We start from the raw sequence: 22,579 nt of genomic DNA, 5'->3' as shown, positions 1-22,579 counted from the left end.
ATGAGGACGTACTCTACTAAGGCGGTGAGGAGGTCGTAGTTTTTGACCGTGTCTGCCAGCGTGTCAATGCCAGACTCCAGTGTGAGAAGCAGTTCGATGACAAAGCCCTAAAGAGAACACAAAAGTAAAATGTGAACGTTAATTACTCTTAAAGTTGTTGATAGGGATAGACTACCGATTACTGTAATTGTTGTAATTACATTATAACCTAAACCACAAAGAGGATGGGGCTGGAATTAGACACAGGTAATCATTCGCTTCTTGCTGAAATGTAAAACCTTATATGTAAAAATGTATACATTTACTTTTTTTTAACAACTTTAATAAGGATTTGGAGTGCATGGGAAAGTGGAAACAGGGCCCTCATTGGCCACATGGTCATTTATAAAATACATTGCACAACACAACAGAACTCAACTTTTAAAAGCCATAAAGTCATTGTAAACAGTACTACGACTGCCACCTTTTGGAATCAATTAAGTGAGCATTCAAACCCTTGATTTACTGAATCAATAATAGTGCAGTGGTTCTCAAATTGCCACCTCAGAAAACACTTGGCCCTCTAAGTACCACCACAATGACCAACATTAAAATACAGTAGCGTAGTACGCCTAAATGTTCATTAAAAACAAGGCAGAGGTTTTATTTAACAAGTATGTTTTTGGCCACTGTAACATTACACACAGTTTGAACAGTTACACTGTGATTGAATGTGAAGTGAATTATATTTATATAGCGCTTTTCTCTAGTGACTCAAAGTGCTTTACATAGTGAAACCTAATATCTAAGTTACATGTAAACCAGTGTGGGTGGCACTGGGAGCAGATGGGTAAAGTGTCTTGCCCAAGGACACAACGGCAGCGACTAGAATGGCGGAAGCGGAGATCGAACCTGGAACCCTCAAGTTGCTGGCACGGCCACTCTACCAACCGAGCTATCCTGCTATATTTAATATACTGAATATTAATATTAAGTTATTCTTTGGCGTACCACTAGATGGCACCCACGTACCACAGTTTGGAAATCCTTGATTTAGTGCATTAGAAAACAGCTAAAATTATGCACGACGCAAATTATAACCTTCTACCCAAGAATGTACAACCATTCTTCTCAACAAAAGAGAAATATGACCTCTGAGAAAAAGCTAATTTAAAACATTTGTACACAAGTACAACACTTAAGACATTTAGTACATTAGTATGTGAAATTTAATTATGGAATGGATTAGGCAAAGAAGTCAAAGTACTAATATAATCCACTTTAGAAAACTCTTCAAATTCAAAGTATTTGTAAAGTACAAGAAAAAAGAATCCTGATAAACATCCTGAACATTATTTAAAAATGGGATAATCTTATTCACATTCTGTAAACCATAAATTACTTATTTATTTATGAGAACTTTATTTATTTATTTATTTAATAATTATTTACTTAAGCATTTACTTACTCATTTAAATATTAATTCACTGTAGTTACATATATGTTACAAAATTGCTATGAAACGAAAAGGGGTAGGATTAAAAAGCTCTGCTTCCTTCTACTCCTTTTTCATTATACATTACGAAGTTGCTCACAGCCACAGCAATCATTGCCTATTTTTATTGACACGAGTAGTTATTAACATTTGTAGACAACCCACTAGGCAGCTATAGGAGACCCAGTTGTAAATTGAATGGAGGCAATTAGTGGAGCATTTACAGAAATTGGGAAAATTAACAATTGATCAATCCAATATTTGATCATTATTTTTATTATTTTTAAACGTGCCTCCTTGTTGTATTGAGCAAAATGACGCTCTGCATGGCTCAGTCAAGCTGTTCTTCAGGACACAAACTAGTTAAAACTAAGTCAACAGCGCCTCTATTGGTTGCAGCTGAGTAGTGCACTCCATTTTAAACAGTGCACTACTCAGTATTATTTGAGTAGTATTATTACGTAATACTACAAGCGCTTGTATACCTTAAACTAAATCCATATAGCATTCGTACATAAAGGCTATTTTCCAATATGGAGTATGAGTGCGACACACACTGACCTGAGCTTCCTCCCCGGGATCCCCAACAGTCTCCACCAGCCTGGAGAGAATGTCGGACAACGTGGCGGGAGTAAGAGGTTGCTTGAGTGCCCTGAATATCTGGAAGGAGCGGCCGGCATAGTGGCGAGAGGAGCACGAGAGAGCTGTTTGCAGGGCCACCTCGCTCAGCAATGACTCCAGCTGGAAACCTGAGGAGAGGAACCAGAAGAATAAAGCAAGATATCTTGGAAGTTTAATTCTATTCGGTAAGTAGTCAGTAGCCATACGGACCTGGCTGGGAATGTTTGAATACGGTGACCACGTGTCTGACGAACACACTCAGCTGGTCGGCGCTCTTGATGTTAGGGTTCTTGGGCGACACGTCTTCGTGGTTCCACAGCGGCCCACGCTTCCTACAAACACGACACACACACAGACCAACATTATACACTGCAAAAACTGAAATCCAAGTAAGATTAAATATCTCAAATAAGGGTGATATTTGCTTATTTTCTGTCTGATAAGATAATTCTTCTCACTAAGCAGATTGTTTTACTTGTTTTAAGGGTTTTGGTCCTAAATGATCTCAGTAAGATATTACAGCTTGTTGCTGAGATTTTATGACCTATATTGAGTAAAACATGCTTGAAACTAGAATATCAACTGATGCAAAGCTGTGTCATCAACACTCACACGTATAAAACTACTTTTTTAAAGTAATCATTTCTTACTTCAAGCATGAAAAAAAAAAATCCTGATGCCGAGCGCATATCATTATGTCAAGATAATGGCACTAGCATTTACTTAATTTAAGAATATTTTTCAACATATTGAGCAAAAAGGTCTCTTTTTTTCTAACAAGAAAAGTGCACTTGTTAGTAGTGAGAATATACTCATTTTAAGGTATTTTTGGGTTCATTGAGGTTAGCTAATTTTACTTGTTTTGGAAAGTCTTGACAAACTGAATTTTCTTGTTCTATTGGCAGATAATTTTGCTTAGTTCAAATAAAATACGTCTAATTTTGTTTCGTTTTTTTCTTGTTATTGAACACTGACTTTTTGCAGTGTAACTGCAACAGCTCCAAATGTGCAAGAATGAGCTCACAGCGTTTCAAAATCCCACCATGCAGCATTCAAATACCAGTCAGCCAGTAAGGCCGTGTTGGAAAACAGTCGCACAAAAAGACAAAATGTGTCAATTACACTTCATCCTTTTCTCACCTTGAGGTAATGAACTCTATGAGAGCTTTGACCTTATCGTCCTTCTCAGCAGCGACGTCCACCTCGCTAAGGAGCGAGGGGGACAGGTGGGACAGAGTGGACCCCGCCGCTCCGAGACTTATGCTGGACGACGTGGAGCTGGAGCTGAGGCCGGAGTCGGTCACAGGCGACGGCTGAGAGTCGGTCAACAATTCTTGCACTCCTGCAAAGGTAGAGAAGTTCAACATTTGAACCTCAGATCAGCAAGCATCACATAACTCACTCTCATAAGTGAGTGTTATGCTTTTTCTGTGGATTTGTGTGGCGTTTTACATTTTTCCCCTCCAACATCAGAGCTTTCTTTTTTATACTTAGGAGCTTTTTAAGAAGTGAGATATATGAGGCACATTTAAATGGTTAATTCAAGTACAGACTCAGCGTTTTTATTGTTTGATGCAATAATAGTACAGTTGTCAATTTATTTTTCACACTGAATCAATACAAAGGGAATCGATACCAGTACGCAACAAAACCAATTTTCGGTACCTTTGTGTGTGTTAATAAATGTTAATTGTTTATTAACACAATCTCATTTTCTAATTTAACAGTGACAGATTATGATAACTGTGCTGGCCGGTTTTTATATAATCTTTTTTTTTTACACTTCTGAGTCTCAAGTACATATGGTAGACGTTGCATGTAGTTGCAATTTCAAGACAAAAGGTGGCAGTAGCGTATAGGCTACGGTGTGATGCCTAGCCGTTTGAAACTTTTTTGATTGATTGAAACTTGTATTAGTAGATTGCACAGTACAGTACATATTCCGTACAATTGACCACTAAATGGTAACACCCGAAGTTTTTGAACTTCTTTAAGTCGGGGTCCAAGTTAATCAATTCATGGTGAAGCCAGGAAGTAGTCTTTGTCATGAAGCTGAACGTACCAGGCTAGTTTTACCTTGGGCGCGACAGAATATTTATACTGTAAGTACAGTACTTATTACACACCAGCTGTTTGATTTTAACTTGCGTCTTAGTTGCAGTTTTCATTACCAAATTTGGAAATCGCCATGCAAAATTGCTGATGCTAATCAGTACCATGTATTTAGCATTGAGCTAGCACATTTTGAACAGAGCAGCCTTACTGTACTTTAGAGCATTTTCTATCAGGCTTACTTGCTCTGTTGGCATTAAAAATTGCAACATCATTGGTTCCATGTCCGCAACCGGACATCACCTTACAGGCAACAAAAGTATTGAAATTTGGTAACGTTTGATTTTAAGTGAATCGATACTCGGTAGTACTAGCGAAATTTGGTTGGTGCCAATAAAAGTACATGATTTGGTACCCCATCTCTACTTGTACAAAAGTTAAGAATGCTAAAATGTTACTTAGAGGGGTCCTATTATGACATTTTTCTACATTTAAAACACTTACTTGTGGTCTACAAAACATGTAATGGTGGTTATTTGGCCAAAAAGTTGCATAGATTGTTTTTACAGACCATCTTCAAACCGCTTCCTGACCGTGTCTTTTTCGTGGACGTGTCTCCACTTCGACTGTGTCTTCTCCCCGCCATCTTTGTTGTAGTTTTTAGCATTTCCATATGGAGTCTACTGACAGATTTAAGTTTGAACTATCCACTACTTTTTATTAGAAATGACAACAGCGGATGATGCATGTGCATGTACGAGCCAGTCTGCCCCACAACAAGGGAATAGAGACAAAGAAGGAGCTTATTGACTACATGCCAGATTAGAATGGCAGACCAACACAAAGCTATTTGGGTAAAACTTTACCATATGTGGAGATAATCGCATCGTCATCACACTTGGGAAAAATGTCACAAAAGGGCAAATTCCAAACGGCTCGTTTGGAGGAAGTATGAAGGAAGGCAAGATTCTTTGATATACTGTATATGTCCGCCATGCCTCTATGGTTTGATTTCACATTTTCTGGACTCATGCAGATCCCAAAACAGGTACCAATACGTAAGAAAAGTTTGGTTTTGCATAATAGGTCCCATTTTGACATGGCATTAATAAAAGGGTTTACAGCTTATTTTTGCACTTACGACGGTGAAGAATGTTAATAAAAAGTTCCTTAAGAAAGCCTGTTCATATTTGAACATTTATACAATGTCTGAAACATATCATCTTCCCCTTTTATTTTAGAAATACAATGGTTTTGAAAGAGAAACAATTTAAAGGTTGACCAGCTTCCGGCTTGTTTATGTAAAGACTGAACCGCCACTTCCCATTCTAAAGCACCGCACCTGTGAAGTGGAACTCTGGTGCGGCCGGCTTGACGGTCAAGACTCGTGGGTCGTTGAACTCCCTGTTGCGTAAGAGGACCATGGCCAACCCCTGAACGTTGCTGTTTGCTCCCTGGACAATGAGCAGGTGTAGTAGGAGGCGCTTGCAGTGCTCGTACACCTCCGGGTGTTGGTGATCGAACCCTGGAAGGAAACAAGGAGGCGGCAACGTCAGCAAGTAGAGAGACATCAGCACGGAAAGCCATCAGCAAGCTAGTTACCTATAAAAATTGCATGCAGCAATAGATGCAAATAGGCACTCCACTCCACTTTGACGCCATGGTCCACAATGAGGTCAGTTAGTAGGATGACGGCGATGTTACATCTGCAAAACAGGAAGCTGACAATGAGGACGGACACCGGGAAAGGCGAGAGCAGGGGGAATGGTGGAATCGTGTACCTGTGCAGGGCTACAGCAGGGGCGGTGGTCTCTGGTAGGTAATCCACCAGAGGAGACCAGCAGCCGCCTGTCGGGGGGAAAGGGAGCGGCTCCGGACGGTTGTGATCCATCACCTTCAAACGAAAGTTAGCGTAAAGCGGCATCGAGTCACCTGAGGGAAGAAGAGTGTATATGTTTGATAGGGACCTTTAAAAGGGGAACTGGAATTTTGCCTATCATACGCAATCCCTATGTAAGATAAGAACACACGTTTTTCTGTTTATGCACTCAAACGCATAAATAAACGTTAGCAAAAGTCCCCTAATAATGGAATCAATGGGAGTCGCTCTATTCCGCTTACAAAGCACTCATATGTAATGTGGTAACAGGTACATTCATCATATTATTATTATATTTACACTTACTGTAATGTAATAATTATATTATTTACATATTACGCTCATTTTTAGCATATGTTGGCATATTAATTTCACAGACGCATCACAACGTTCGCTTTTCCCTTCAACAGCAACAACAACACTACTCATGACAGACTTTGTGAAAGCCAACAACGATAACTTTGGGACAAATGATGATCAAAAAAACTGTATTTTTGAGCCTGAAGTTAAGGAGGATAAGCAACACGTTTTAGAAGATGTGCGCTAAACGGATCCAGATTTAGTGAAACAAGATTCATGTAGCAGTATTGCTAAGTACTAAACAAGATATACAAACTTTTAACATTAGAAGACAACCCCTTACTGTACAATGTCTGCTCTCACTAGGATGCCGACTGATAGGATGTACATATCTTCCTGTTGGACGAAGAATCAATCATAATCCCCATGAAGGGTTACAAATAAAAAGTTGCAATCAGACCAGCGGCTTTTTGTGTGTTTCTCTCCATCTACGGGTCTAAGTTGAATGTCACAGATGAACAACTTCTCGGTTTATGGCTACAAACTTCTATCATCAAGGTGAGAGACATGATTAATAATCTAGAATTACCTTTCACCAAGTTAGAGGCGATCATGATGCAGCAGCTCAATATGTCAACACTGCAGCAGCGTAAAGTAGTTAGCTCTCTGTGATCACGGTGCGGCTAAAAGTAGTTCACCTGCAATAGCGCTTATGATAACAATATCGCTAATACTTGGTTGATATTCAGGTCACAAGTTGTAAATGGAGTATTGTTGGTGGTTTCTGGGTGCATTTTAAGAGTGAAGAGAGGCAGAATGGATTACTCCCATTATCTGCATTGCTTACCACCTAGAACGAGCAGATCATTACCTATTAGAATGCAAAAAAATTTAAAATAAAAAGTTGGTATGTGTTCTTGTCTCTCATGAGGATTGTGAATGCTAGGAACGTTTTCTAAAAAAAAGGGCTGTTTCCCTTTAAGAGTGATCTGAAGAGGTCTGGTCTTACCTTTCTCCTCTTCATAGGAGCCTCCTGAGCTGCTGCTGTAACGAGACTCCAGGCGGTGGTGCTGGCGGTTCAGGTTGGTGTTTAGGCCGCTGTATATGTCCAGGTGGGCGTAACTACTGAACACATCAATGCAGACTTCAATGCAATGACAATTGTGGACCCTCTCTAAACATACTTATTTTTTAACTAGCCGGTGAATTACAGGTGACGAATCATATGGAAAAGCAACAGCAGTAAAATATGCTTTAAACTTTATACCTATATTCCTGTACATAAAGGTGAAACCAAAAAAAATGTGAATATCGTGCAAAAGTTCATTCACGTCAGCAATTCAACTTCAAATATGAAACTAATACGTGATATAAACTCATATGTATTTGTAACAATTTTGATGATCCCGGCTTACAGTTTTTGAAAACTTTTAGTTCAAGGTTTTCATATGCTGTAAGCCATAATCATTAACATTATATCAAAAGAAGGCTTGAAATATATTGACTTGCATGTTATGAGCCTATGTCATACATTAGTTTCACCTTGTAAATCTAATTGCTGGAATAAACAAAACTTTGCACGATGTTACAATTTTTTGAGTTTCACCAGTACTACTCACAGGGGAGGTGTTTCTTCAGCTAAACTGCTAAGAGGATGGGGTGTTAATTTAAAGCAGGCAATAACTGGAAAGAGGTTGTTGTTTCTGCCATTGTTAAATACAGTAATGCCTCGTTTATCGATGTTAATTGGTTTTGGACATGACCGTAATAAATGCATTTCCGCGAAATAGGAATAAAAAAATAAAAAAGTTAACATACTTCTAAATACGTTTTTCAACATTACGAGAGCCCTCTATACATGAAATAACACCCTTTAGTCACCTTTACACTATTTTAAGTCAAGATTGTAATGCTGCCTGAAGCTGAGCCAATCAGTGGCCACATTACTGAGCATCGCAATCTGATTGGATTGGTTTCATCTAGTTGCCAATACAAAAGCAGTTTTGATATTTTTAGTTTATTTAAGCATTATAATGCTTGAAAAATGCTTCATCCAAGACAGTGGTTCTTAACCTGTGTTCGATCGAACGCTAGGGGTTCGGTGAGTCGGGCTCAGGGGTTCGGCGGAGGTCAAGACACACCCGACTCATCATGTAAATAAAAACTTCTCCCTATCGGCGTATTACGGAAGTCAGACTGATTTGCAGGTGTGTAATTTGTTGTGAGTTCATGCACTGTGTGGGTTTTGTTCTTTGAACAAGGTGATGTTCATGCATGGTTCATTTTGTGCACCAGTAAAAAAACATGGTAACACTTTAGTATGGGGAACATATTCACCATTAATTAGTTGCTTATTAACATGCAAATTAGTAACATATTGGCTCTTAATTAGTCATTATTACCGTAAGTACTTATTAATGCCTTATTCGGCATGGCCTTATAAGTTAAAGTTAAAGTTATCATAAGCCTTACCCTAGCCCTAACCCTCTAACCCTAACCAAATAACTCTAAATTAAGTCTTTGTTACTTAGTATGTTCCCCTAATGTCCAAAAAACTCTAAATTAAGTCTTTGTTACTTAGAATATGTTCCCCTAGTGTCCAAAAAACTCTAAATTAAGTCTTTGTTACTTAAAATATGTTCCCCTAGTGTCCAAAAAACTGTAAATTAAGTCTTTTACTTAGAATATGTTCCCCTAATGTCCAAAAAACTCTAAATTAAGTCTTTGTTACTTAGAATATGTTCCCCTAGTGTCCAAAAAACTCTAAATTAAGTCTTTGTTACTTAAAATATGTTCCCCTAGTGTCCAAAAAACTGTAAATTAAGTCTTTGTTACTTAGAATATGTTCCCCTAGTGTCCAAAAAACTGTAAATTAAGTCTTTTACTTAGAATATGTTCCCCTAGTGTCCAAAAAAACTCTAAATTAAGTCTTGGTTACTTAGAATATGTTCCCCTAGTGTCCAAAAAACTCTAAATTATGTTTTTGTTACTTAGAATATGTCCCCCTAGTGTCCGAAAAACTGTAAATTAAGTCTTTGTTACTTAGAATATGTTCCCCATACTAAAGTGTTACCAAAAACATATAACTTTGTCTTGAATTTGAAAAAAAAAAACCAACATTTTATTTTTCACTAAAGCAGGGTTCGGTGAATGCGCATATGAAAACGGTGGGGTTCGGTACCTCCAACAAGGTTAAGAACCACTGATCTAAGACCAAAGACGAGTGAAACATGCTTTAAAAAAAGAAATAGATGAATTAGCTATGTGGTGAAGCCGCAACATTTGAAGTGCCATGTGGTGAGGGACCACTGTTGTTACAGTGGCACCTTGGGATACGAGTGCCGCAGATTATGGGTTTTTTGGGATATAAACTGTCTTTTTTATCTTATTTAGTTTATCTATTAATAGTTATTAGTTAAGTTACGAGCAAAAATTCAGACTACGAGATGCCCCACTGCTACTGCGTAAGATCTGACCAAAATATCCAGTGTGGTACTCGATAGCATAAGCTCTTAGCTACAAATGGACATAACTTTGTTTTTCCAACCAAGGTAACGAAAGAAAATGAGTGTGAAGAAAACCTTTTTTAATTGAAGAAAAAAAATAATCAAAAACTTGGTGAAGCAGCTCGAGTGTGGCACAGCTAGTCTGCATCATACTGAATCAGAATGAGTTGATAACACCAGCCAAGGATGTTAAAATATTATCTTAACGGCAGACATTTATACATGAAAATAAGGAGAAGCAGCTGATGATGTGTTTGACAAAGAAGCAGCTGGAAAGAGATACCGTAGAAGTCCACTCTCCAAAGTAATACATGCTGTACATTATTATTACATTACTTCATAAAACTTTTTTGTGCTACATTTTTTGTACTACATTCTATTGTATTGGTTTTCCATACAATAATATACTACTAGTACTTTTTTGGGGAATTGCTTGAATCTTGAAAATGTGAGTAGAAAAGATTGCCTCTAGTTCAGTGGTCCCCAACCACCGGTCCGTGGCCCGGTACCGGTCCGTGGATCGATTGGTACCGGGCCGCACAAGAAATTTAAAAAATATTATTTTTATTTTTTTTAATCAAATCGACATAAAAAACACAAGATACACTTACAATGAGTGCACCAACCCAAAAAACCTCTCTCCCCCATTTACACTCATTCGCACAAAAGGGTTGTTTATTTCTGTAATTAATATTTCTGGTTCCTACATTATATATCAATATAGATCAATACAGTCTGCAGGGATACAGTCCGTAAGCACACATAATTGTTAACTTGATTGTTTGCATCCGTAATTCAATTATATCTAATAATTCACTTACCACAAATAACAGGAATATAGGAAACTTCACTTGCAGTGTCCAGTATCCAGTATTTATTTCACAGTAACACTGGTGCATTTTTTTTAGCTAAAAAGTTACTGAATCGATTTTAACTCACAGAATCGTTACGGATTTTAATGTTCTAAAAAAACGAGATTGTCCCTGAATCGTATCAGCAACCACAAATATCAAATCGAACCGTTGTTAAAACAAATTGTTACACCTCTACTACAAAATAAAAACAATACCCATCACTAATGCTGATTACTCAATGCAGCTGCTCTTGTGGTGTTAATAAAAAATACATCAGGAAGTTTCCAACAGCCAGGGCTGTCAATATTCTTTGACCTGCTGGTCAGTGGCCTAGTGGTTAGAGTGTCCGCCCTGAGTTCAAACCCCGGCCGAGTCATACCAAAGACTATAAAAATGGGACCCATTATCTCCCTGCTTGGCACTCAGCATCAAAGGTTGGAATTAGGGGTTAAATCACCAAAAATGATTCCCGGGCGCGGCCACCGCTGCTGCCCACTGCTCCCCTCACCTCCCAGGGGGTGATCAAGGGTGATGGGTCAAATGCAGAGAATAATTTCGCCACACCTAGTGTGTGTGTGACTATCATTGGTATTTTAACTTTAACTTTTTATTTGCTTTTGTAGCCCATGAACCTGGCTACTAAAGGAAACTGGTTAATTGAAGAGGTATGTACGATATTTGAGATTAATCTTAAATCCCCAAAGTACATCGAAACAAACGCGACTGCCCACCGTAATTAAGAAAGCAGCTATAAATTGTACCTGTCCTCCATGTTTGAATCTTTGACCTTGCTCTCATGATGGCCGTCGTGTCCTGGCACCATGGTGTTGCTGCTGGAAGTCGTACCTGTGCGAGACAAGACGTGACACGTTAGCCACGACGCTCCAATGTGAAAATTGCCGGTGATTCCTGGAGCAGTCATTGTTGACCTGAGGTGACTGAGGGGATCTTGTAGCTGGAGCTGATGCGGTAATAAGGGGGTTGGTCCATGTGAGTGACAGCTGAGCTGACGGGATCGGTCAACTCCAGCTCGCTCATCAACTCCTCCAGCAGCTGCATAGTCTTGTCTCTGCCCAAGTAAACCACCACCCGCTTTATCTGCACATACACGGTGGTGGGATGAGTGCTGGGAAACAGAGGGGGAAGGTCCAGGCTTTGATGTATTAAAGGAGACTCACATATGGCAAGAGGCTGGGCTCACTGTTCACTCCTGACATGCTGATGAGGAAGTGCAGGATTATTTTGAGGTTCTTTGGCCAGCTGTCTGCTAAGGTAGTCCATACATTCTCGATCTCCGACCAGGCAAACTCGTCCCCATACTGCAAAAAACAAACCAATCAGTATTTATTTAAGACACAAAAGAAATACAGTGCAACCTCAATTTATGAACCCCTCTATTTGCGAACTTTTGGATTGAGCCACATATGCCCCTGTACGAACACTTCATTCAGTCATTCATTTTGTTTTACGCCTGCAGGCAAAAAGCAAGGCAGAGCATTTTTGCGGAGGCGGAGCTCTCCTCATCACTTACTGCACAGGACACTATAGTCACTTCTAAGCGCTTCAGCGTGTTTGCCTTCTTTGTGTTTTTTCACCTTTTGACATGTTTTGGATGTTTTGCTAAATCACTATGAGTCCCAAAAAGCTAATAGACCAGCATGGAAATAAGGAGGGAATTGCTGTGGAGTAAAAATTAAAAAGAGACGATTTAAAAGGAGTTCGCAAGTATGGAATAATGATGAAGCAGGCTTTGTACCACAGCAAGTTTTAATTGTGATGAGAACCGACTTTTCTGGAAAAAGATGCCATGTCAGACTTATTCACAGCAGAGGAGAAGAGCGAGACTGTCGTTCAGCAGCATGTCTTTCAAGAGACACACACGGCCTCTCCTCCCCTGCTCTCCCTTTATTTGCCTGCTCGTGTCTAGCCAGCTCCTCCTTTGCCAATAGTTAATGCACAATAACTGCACTTTACTTTTTTAAATGTTTATTATTGTTAAAGTTAAAGTTCCAACAATCGTCACACACACACTGAGTGTGATGAAATGTGTCCTCTGCATATGACCCTTCCCCATGCTCACCCCCTGGGAGGTGAGGGGAGCAGTGAGCAGCAGCGTGCGCAGCGCTCGGGAATCATTTGGTGATTTAACCCCCAATTCCAACCCTTGATGCTCAGTGCCAAGCAAGGAGGCAATGGGTCCCATTTTTATAGTCTTTGGTATGACTCGGCCAGAGTTTGAACTTACAAACTTCCAGTCTCAGGGCGGACACTCTAAAAATATGGTTGTTAATGTTAGGGTTTTTGTGATTTCTGGTTGTTTTTGAGGTCACCATAGTGACTTCTGTGCAAGTGTTGGCACAGCAGTGGGCAGCAGCTTGTTGTTTTGCATTGTAGTGGCCTAGTGGTTAGAGTGTCCGCCCTGAGATCGGTAGGTTGTGGGTTCAAACCCCGGCCGAGTCATACCAAAGACTATAAAAATGGGACCCATTACCTCCCTGCTTGGCACTCAGTATCAAGGGTTGGAATTGGGGGTTAAATCACCAAAAATGATTCCCGGGCGCGGCCACCGCTGCTGCCCACTGCTCCCCTCACCTCCCACGGGGTGATCAAGGGTGATGGGTTAAATGCAGAGAATAATTTCGCCACACCTAGTGTGTGTGTGACAATCATTGGTACTTTAACTTTTTAACTTTTAACTTTAAAAAAATAGAAACATTGATCCATCAACCCCTTGAAATGTTTGTTTGATATGCATTGCTGTATGGCACGTCATATTGTGCTCAAAGTGTACAAACCTTCACTAAAATATGGACTTTTGTCGAGGTTGGAAACCATTTTTCAAATTGATATTGTTTCTTTTGGAAAAATCACTACCACTATACAAACTTTTCAATTTAGAACCAATTAAGCTTGGAAATTAAGGTTCCACTGTATACACAAGCTGGCGTACCTTGGCTGTCATGAACATGAGGTTGTTCAACACCAAGGTGGTTGCCCTGGGCGACCCCCAGCCCTCTCCCTGAAGCCAACGCCGACTGTTGACCATCATCATGTCGCGGTCCTGCTTGCCCTCGTCCTCCTCGCCACCGTTGCAGGAGGAGTCCTCTGGCCGACGTGCAGCGGGCTTAAGATCCACCAACTCCACGTTGTTCATCCAAGGCAGAAGGTAGTGCAACATCACCTGGCGGCCACCAGGATGCGCTGTTTGGATACGCTGGCTCACCTCTGCAGGCAGGAGGTAATGTTTAATTGTTTGTTTGCAGAATTACACAAGTCACATTTTGAGGATATATGAACCATTTAAGAACTCATGGAATTTTGGTGCAGATCAGGACAATAAGTTTCACCCGCACTGTTGTAAAATATTTTTAACTTTTTCTTATTAACTGTGTAAATCAGGGAAATGCTGTACTGTTTTCCCCTGATAGTGAGTGAAATTGTGCCTTATTCATTTATTGAGTCACACCAATATTGAAGATACAAAGAAAAACGTAACAATGTTCTTCATATTAATTTTATAAAGCTGTCATATTAACTTTTCTTACCTGTTGACAAATGTTTTTGTGTATTTGGGATCCCCATAACTCCCGAAAATGTTGATCTAAACCATTGAGGCATGGCGGAGATATTAATAAAACACTTGTGGAATTTGGAATTAGAGACGATTGTGATGTATTTTGCCCTAGTTATGTCAGGGATATCTCCATATATACTAGAGCTTTGCGTTAATCTGCCATTTTTATTTAGTTGAAGTCCAAAGTTGTACTCAATAAGTTCCTTAGTTTTCTCTATCCTCTTGTTGTGGGGCAGACTGTCTCACATGCATGCTAAAATCCTCCGCTGTTGCTATTTCTAATAAAAAGTAGGGTACAGCTCTAAATTATATCTGTCAGTGGACTCGATATGGAAGCGCTAAAACTACAACATGACTGACGGGTTGGGGACGGCCTGGAGAAGGACTTTGGCACTTAAATAAAAACAAATTTTCTGAAGAGACAGTCAGAAAGCCACTTGAAGATGGTCCGTAAAACAAAGTCTCTACAAAATTTTAACCAAAGCGTCACCATTACATGTTATGTATACCACAAGGATGTGTTTTAAATGTAGAAAAAATAATAATAATATGACCCCTAGTTGATAGTCCATTTCCATTCAGTCAAAGTCACAGCATGCTCAAACACAATGCAGAGAAAAAAACAAACCTTTAAAAGTCCTTAAAATAACTACAGCCTCATACTAGAAAAGGGTTGCCAACCTGAAAAGATGGGCAGCGTGAGCTCTGGGTAAGTCCGTGCGAGCTCCTCTGACAGCTGGTAGTACGACACAGAGTAAAGGTGTGGCAACGGCGAGGGAGGGGTTAGAATGCCGTCGGTTTGCAGGATCTCTAGTTTGTGGGCGTAACGGAAGAGCTTAGGCTCCAAGATCTGTGCAAAAAAGAGCGATTTGCAAATGAGTGCAGTTGTGTTGCTTGATTTAGCGCAATGTACCAATCACACATCCCCCACCTGTAACAGTTGCATGGCTACTTCGTAGATATCACGAGACGAGTCAGCGGCCTTGAACAAAATCAGGTTCAGCAGCACGACTATGTCAAACTGATAATCTCTGAGAAGAAAACAGAGTGGAAGATGTTAATCCACAGGAACTAACTCATTAAAAGCAGTCTCAATGTTCGACGTGTTTGAGTGTGGCTCCGACCTGTTATGAAACACGTTGGCTATGGCCCTGAAGCACCCCGTGGCCACACGTCGGGATCCTGTGTAGCAGCGGTCCACAGCCCAAAACATAAGGTTGCTCTGGTCGGGATTCAGCTCGAGCAGCAGCATCACCGCCTCGCAGCCCAATTGGTGAACCTAAAGTAGAAGAGCAGGTAACCAGAGGTTTGTACCCATCATACTTACTGATTCGTACATAGAAAAGGAAGAACATGTTGGGAATCTCGGATTGCTGTACCTCTGAACAACACTAGGGGGCCCCTTATCCTCATCACAATGTGTGGCTCTGTACTGCCATGGAGTGCATGACCTCAACTTTTTGGGTTAGGCCAAGCAAAACAAGGCCGGTCATTGACATAACACCTAAGTAATGCAGCTAGAATGCATTATGTAATCCCATTGTCCTTTCAACTATTACAAGCATTAATAGAGCCTGAATTAGATGGTCTGTGCTGAACAAAAAGCCACTACATTAAAGGGGAACTGCACTTTTTGGTGGGAATTTTGCCTATAAATCACAATCTTTATGAGAGACAAGACACATTTTTTAAAATGCATTTTAACTTGTAAATAAACTTAAATAAAACTCCGCTTACAATGGAGTTTTTGGAAGGTCCTCTATTTCGCCCTTAAACCCCTCTAAATAACCATCCAAAAACTGCCAACAGTACTCTATTTATATCTCGCAACTTGCGTATTAACCAAGTATTGGCGATAGTTATTATACGCGCTAACGTTAAGGACCTATTTTTAGCGGTGCACTGTCACAGAGAGGTAACTTCCTTATGCTGCTGTATTGACGTCATCAGCTTGTGAGCTGCTTTCTCGCCTCAGAGCTTGTGAAAGTTTGTTGTAGATTAATTATCATGCCTCTCACCCAGAAGGATGAGGACATAATCCAAGAAGTTAGTCAACTGACATCCAATTTAGACTTGGAAATGGCGAAATAGACCTGAAAAGAGGCTTGGTTCCACCTCATTTTTCCCTTTGCGAGGATCATGAGTCATTATTCGTCTAAACGGGAATCCATAAACATCTTAACAGTTGGCATACCAGTGACAGCAGACATTGTACAGTAGTAAGTAATGTTTCTTTATGTTTGTTGCCTCTCATGAAGTAGTGATAAGTGTTGTTGTTGAAGAAAAAAGAGAACGTTGTGTTGCCATATGTTTAAAATAACCAAAATACGTAAATATTACATATTATTATGAATGTGCCTGATACTATATGACATATATACTGACAGCGTGTAAATGAAACTTTAATGAAGGTGATTGGATGTTTATTTATCCGCTTTATAGGCAGAGAAGAGCGACTCCTATAGGCTACATTGTAAGCAGACTTTTGCTCTAATTTATTTACTACCGGTAGTTAGAATGCATAAAAAAAGAAAAACGTCTTACATAAGGATTGTGAATGATAGGCAAATTTTTTCCAAAAAAAGTGTGGTTCCCCTTTAGGCCAGTCAAACAAAGCATTTCAATTATGGGAGAAAACTCAAAAAGGTTTTTTTTAAGTTAATTAACCTTCTTGTCCTGCGAATCCAGGATGTTGTCCAGCCACTTGTAGAGGTATCCATCAGAGGAGAGGCCAACGTTGTCAGCTACGGGGCCACAGCACAGCACGGCAGACATGGCCTGGGCAGTAGGATTTGTGTATTAGTTAACAGTAAATAATATTGTGTACGCAGTCTTGTCTTCCGTGTACCTTTAATGCACAGTACTGATGGCGGTTGATCTGCATATTTCTGTCGCTGTATCGGTCCAGCGGCGTAAACATGATGCTGAAGGGCCCGGCCCAGTGACTGAACAGCATAAAGAGGCTGTGTCGCAGTGACTGCTGCGGGAAGATGGTCCTCCGCTGGTGCACTGGAAGCACAAATAAAAAACATTTTCACAAGCTGCCTGCCTCCCGTATATGCTGTAGTTACTGCCTCTAGTCCCTGGGTATGTGGTCCACAAAAAGTAAATACCCATGGGGCTCTTGAACTGGTGCCGCATCAAAAAACATTCGCATTAACAGCTATCTATGGCCGTAGGCAACCTCTTGATGCAGTGTTTTTTAATAACTCTACAAGATGGCATTTGAAGTATCATGAGTGGTCAGCATCAAACAGCTTTATAGACCTCTGTGGGCGCTTTAAAATGCCAGTTGCGCTACTCAGCTGTTGTTGGTGTGAAATTCATACGTGGTATATTCATTATTAACTCATCAGCAGTATCAAAACAGTTTGCTCCTTACAGCTACAACATTGGTTCTGTTGCTGCTCTTTTGTGCAATATACTACGTTCTGTGCTCCATTGTGAGATAAATAAAAATATATCCTATGCTATAATTTTTACAGTAATAAACAAAGTTCTTAAATATGAGTAGGGCTGTCTCGATACAACTTTTTCCACTTTGGGGCGGTATAGCTCGGTTGGTAGAGTGGCCGTGCCAGCAACTTAAGGGTTCCAGGTTCGATCCCCGCTTCCGCCATCCTAGTCACTGCCGTTGTGTCCTTGGGCAAGACATATTACCCACCTGCTCCCAGTGCCCCCCACGCTGGTATAAATGTAACTTAGATATTGGGTTTCACTATGTAAAAGCGCTTTGAGTCACTAGAGAAAAGCGCTATATAATTATAAATTCACTTCACTTCACTTCCAATTACCGTATTTTTCGGACTATAAGTCGCAGTTTTTTTCATAGTTTGGCCGGGCTCCAGTGCGACTTATATATGTTTTTTTCCTTTTTTATTATGCATTTTCAGCAGGTGCGACTTATACTCCGGTGCAACTTATACTCCGAAAAATACGGTAAATACTAATATTGAAGTCTTGAGAATTGACCATTGCATATCTGATATGGGCAAAAACAATCCTGATAAATGTATTTTGTAGTGTAAAATGTTAGGAATGTCGTGATCAAGTTAAATTACTCAAACAGAACAATGGTAGGTCTGAAAATTAGTAACGTTCAATTAAAAAACATCTTAAATGGACTCAATGTTCAAGTGGAACGGTAGTTGTTTATTGGTGACGATTATTGGCCACAATAATTCATTAAGTTGAGCTCATGATGCATTAAGTTGAATAATTAGGACACGTTTGTTACTGGATACTTCCTAATAACATACTTGCCAACCTTGAGACCTCCGATTTCGGGAGGTGGAGGGCGGGGGGCGTGGTCAGGGGTGGGGCGGGGAGTGGTTGGGGGCGTGGTTAAGAGGGGAGGAGTATATTGGCAGCTAGAATTCACCAAGTCAAGTATTTCATACACATATATATATATATATATATATATATATATATATATATATATATATATATATATATATATATATATATATATATATATCTACATCCTGAAAATATGCAAACAAAACTGTGTTTAGATAATTGATACTTCAAACTTGCATAAATAAATATTAAGGAATATAACATAACTTGGCTTCTGAGAGCTTCAAAATGTAATGAATAAAATGCTAAAGTTGTTGATAAACAAGCAATTATTTTAATAATTAAATATGGTCATTTTAAATGAATTATGATAATTTTAAATTAATTATTTCAAATATGTTTGTTTTAATGTATAATTCTATGGCTGGATGTAATAAGGAGTCAGAAAAAATAAAAATACAAATACAATTAATTTTGATGTTTTTAGCAAAATATAGTAAAAATGTATTTCGTTTTTGTTTTTTTTTCCATTAATAAATATATTTATTTTTAGGTAAGATAAACATAATAATACAATTTATCTCTAGTCTGGATGATTTAGTTCTTGTCATCCTGTTGTCCTCCCGTCATGAAAAAAGGCTGTCCTCACTCGGTCCGCATGGAGCTGGAGGGGGCGTGGCCTCCAGCTCTGGCTGAAAATCGGGAGATTTTCGGGAGAATATTTGTCCCGGGAGGTTTTCGAGAGAGGCGATGAATTTCGGGAGTCTCCCGGAAAATTCGGGAGGGTTGGCAAGTATGCCTAATAAGCATTGTATCTGTAAAAAATATGCAACTATAATTATTTGATACTTGTTTACATTCACAACTTTCGTGTTTTAGACTGCAATATTGTTCAATTCTGTCCACTTATTATGTATGTCTAGCATGTGCGCTATTGTGTGCTTCACTGTTGTTTATCTGCTAGCTCCTGGTAGCCTATAGCCTACCATGTTTACCATTTGTAAATGACTTGACTAAAATACAAGAAAAGACAACTCTGTGTGATTATTAGAAGACATTTAGATGTTAACTGGCTGTCCAACTTTGCACAAGTAAACGCGCTGCAGGACTGCTTGTATCGGAGATTTTAGATGGAAGTCAATATGATCCGGTATGTTTTTTTTGCTGATATCGGACCAATATCTGATATAAATATCAGATCAGGACACCCCTATATATAAGTAAGATGAATAAACTAAACATTTAAAGTAACTTGATTAAAATAACAACCGTTGACCAAGTGATGATGAGAGAGAGATACCTGGAACGTTCTGAATGATGTTTGCCACAAGTGCACTGAAGTGACAGCGGATGTCCTTTAGCGTATCCGAGTCCTTGTCATTCTCGGCCTCCAGCAGCTGCCTGGTCATGTCAACGTAGTCCAGCAGAGTGCTGTTCAGAGAATGACTCTCACCATCGAAACCCCCACTCGCTCTGTAACAACAATGCAAATCAATTTCAAGCTTTCAAAAAGCAGGAATTTACATGGATCTCTGCATGTAAATAACGTGTGGATTCTCATACATCTGACTGATGACACCAGCATCAGCCAGGAGCTCAAAAATCCGGACCAGCTGGACTCTGAGGATGTCACGACGCCGGCGTCGCTTCATGTTCTGCAAAGCAATGAGTTAATGACTAACTTGCTCCATTGACACAGAAATGTGTTTTTAATCGCTGCTCTTACTTCAGGTCTTCTTTCCAGGGCTTCTTTTATGATGGGATTTAGCTCTTCTATTAACTCTCTGTTGACAGAGAAGTTGACTAATTAGTAGAAGAAATGGGGGTCGTCACGGAAGATGGTTTACCTGAAGGCCAGGGGGTTGGTCCTGCCAAGCCCCAACACGAGAGACTCTGTGATGTCCATGTTCTCAGAGCGCATCATGGGAACAATGTGTTTAAACAGAATTGACGGGGAAGGAGTGCCAACAATCTGGGAACAGAAAGCGGAATGTCAGGGTGGGAATGTGCAGCTTTTACTAAATTGCGATGGTATTCTCCAGTGACTGCGACCATTTACAAAAGGGCCTCCTGACCTTGGAATCGTAACTATAGCCGCTGTCCGTTGTGGACGCCAGCGTCTCAGATAGGGAGAAGCGGACGCAACCAGAGGCGGAGGAAGAACCAGACATGGTTGGGGAGGAGGATGCCGAGCTGCAGCAGAGGATCAGGTAGTTCCGCCAAAGGCCGATGTAGGAGTCGCTGCTGTTGTTGACTTTCTTGGCATTGATGGGACTGCTGCAGGTGGAAACACAGGACGTGGATGTCAAAGAGCAAAGTTCATCTGAAATCGTCCAAACACTGAAAACACACAATAAGTGCCAACATACTTGATGTCGACTTGAGGGGAGAGAAGCTGCAAGCGGGTGTAGGCGAACATCCAAGCGTAGCTAAGGGCGGTGGGACAATGCCTGGGCAGGTTTTCCTGACGCAGGTAGCTGGAGAAGCTGATGACCCAGGGGTCCTGGCCCTGCGTTATGTGGGCAAACACCCAGATGTGTGAGGGGCTCACCACGTCAAACTGGTGGCTGATGGGAGACGAGCTCCACTCCGCCAGCGATTGGAGGTCGATCCCACTGGGACAATACAGCAGGTTGGTCTGAAGGAGATAACAGTAAAGTCAGCATCAAAAGTTATTTTGCAATTTGCATTTTGGACATTCTTCAAAATGTAATCAGTTTTTTGGGCAATGGACAGAGATTTTGCAACACATAGATACAAAGGAATGAAAACTATATAAGTTGAAGGTCCTAGTACACGGGGTCGGCAACCTTTACCAGTCAAAGAGCCATTTTGACCAGTTTCACAAATTAAAGAAAACAATGGGAGCCACAAAAATCTTTTGAAATTTAAAATGAAATAACACTGCATACAAAGTTTGATGTGTGAGGGAGCAGGGTTGGGGTGGGGGCGGGGTTTGGTGGTAGCACTGGTGTATAATGTAGCCCGGAAGAGTCAGGGCTGCATGGGATTCTGGGTATTTGTTCTGTTGTGTTTATGTTGTGTTAAGGTGCAGATGTTCTCCCGAAATGTGTTTGTCATTCTTGTTTGGTTTTGGTTCAAAGTGTGGCGCATTATTAGTAAGAGTGTTAAAGTTGTTTTATATGGCCACCGTCAGTGTAACCTGTGTGGCTGTTGACCAAGTATGCCTTGCTGTCACTTACGTGTGCAAGCAGAAGATGCATATAACAAGAGGCTGGGCTGGCATGCTGTTCATACAGATTGTATAGGGCGTTAAATGCTGTACCATCATGGCACACCCTTATTATTATTGTAAGGGTGAAAATTGGAGAATATTAATCCCGGGAGTTTTCTGCGAGAGGCACTGAAATCCGGAAGTCTCCTGGGAAAATCGGGGGGGGTCGGCAAGTATGCAGCTGAGCCGCATCAGAGTGATCAAAGAGCCGCATGCGGCTCCGGAGCCGCGGGTTGCCGACCCCTGTCCTAGTAAGAAACCTAACAACTAAAAAAGTGCAGACCTTCTTCAAGCTCTATCTCTCAATATTAAAGAATCTTTACAAAAATCCTCCAAAATCTAATTGGCTCTTGTCAGTCGTTCACTCTCATTGTCTCTGTGGGTGGAGGTGGGGCCGCAAGCATACACAAACAGAAGTTGACGCTTATAACGTAAATGTAAGGTAACATGATCCAGATTAGCCCCAAAATGTGATCATTTGTTGATTGTTCCATTTCTGACACTTCCAGAAAGTTGACTCGAAATCTGCCCATAACTTTTTGAGATATCTACAGTGGAAATAAAGAAACCGATTCAATGCTCTTGTCAGTCTTCCACACTTTTTGTCTATGCGGGGCTGCTCGCATAACGTAAACATAAGGTAATGAAGTAGAAATGGACATTTGGGATATTTCCCAAAAGTTTAATAAAAATCCACCAATAACTTTTTGAGTTATGTTGCTAACTAACTGACAAGCTTGCTAAATGATTCCATAATTTCCTAGCAAAGGTAATAATGTGAG

The 22,579-nt window shown here is 40.3% G+C and overlaps 1 protein-coding gene across 14 annotated transcripts in view; it reads right to left on the bottom strand.

Annotated features, from left to right (window-relative positions):
- Positions 1–22,579, bottom strand: part of fryl (furry homolog, like) — a 195,034-nt gene that overhangs the window by 50,365 nt on the left and 122,090 nt on the right. For 8 of the 14 annotated variants that reach the window (XM_061978068.1, XM_061978069.1, XM_061978056.2 and 5 more), the window contains 23 exons: positions 20,932–21,200; positions 20,638–20,839; positions 20,410–20,534; positions 20,289–20,346; positions 20,126–20,217; positions 19,863–20,035; positions 17,109–17,269; positions 16,928–17,038; positions 15,385–15,539; positions 15,192–15,291; positions 14,942–15,110; positions 13,637–13,911; positions 11,865–12,005; positions 11,616–11,784; positions 11,448–11,532; positions 7,336–7,451; positions 5,929–6,079; positions 5,750–5,853; positions 5,490–5,672; positions 3,236–3,437; positions 2,306–2,427; positions 2,036–2,223; positions 13–107 (listed from right to left, as the gene is read on the bottom strand). In XM_061978068.1, coding sequence (XP_061834052.1) covers positions 13–107; positions 2,036–2,223; positions 2,306–2,427; positions 3,236–3,437; positions 5,490–5,672; positions 5,750–5,853; positions 5,929–6,079; positions 7,336–7,451; positions 11,448–11,532; positions 11,616–11,784; positions 11,865–12,005; positions 13,637–13,911; positions 14,942–15,110; positions 15,192–15,291; positions 15,385–15,539; positions 16,928–17,038; positions 17,109–17,269; positions 19,863–20,035; positions 20,126–20,217; positions 20,289–20,346; positions 20,410–20,534; positions 20,638–20,839; positions 20,932–21,200 — 3,446 coding nt within the window. The remainder of the gene's footprint in view (positions 1–12; positions 108–2,035; positions 2,224–2,305; positions 2,428–3,235; positions 3,438–5,489; positions 5,673–5,749; positions 5,854–5,928; positions 6,080–7,335; positions 7,452–11,447; positions 11,533–11,615; positions 11,785–11,864; positions 12,006–13,636; positions 13,912–14,941; positions 15,111–15,191; positions 15,292–15,384; positions 15,540–16,927; positions 17,039–17,108; positions 17,270–19,862; positions 20,036–20,125; positions 20,218–20,288; positions 20,347–20,409; positions 20,535–20,637; positions 20,840–20,931; positions 21,201–22,579) is intronic. The other 6 variants (XM_061978061.2, XM_061978057.2, XM_061978066.2 and 3 more) reach the window with 1 other exon arrangement.

Source organism: Nerophis lumbriciformis, linkage group LG18, assembly GCF_033978685.3.
Source record: "Nerophis lumbriciformis linkage group LG18, RoL_Nlum_v2.1, whole genome shotgun sequence".
NCBI lineage: Eukaryota > Metazoa > Chordata > Actinopteri > Syngnathiformes > Syngnathidae > Nerophis > Nerophis lumbriciformis.
This window is presented reverse-complemented; position numbering and strand designations above follow the sequence as displayed.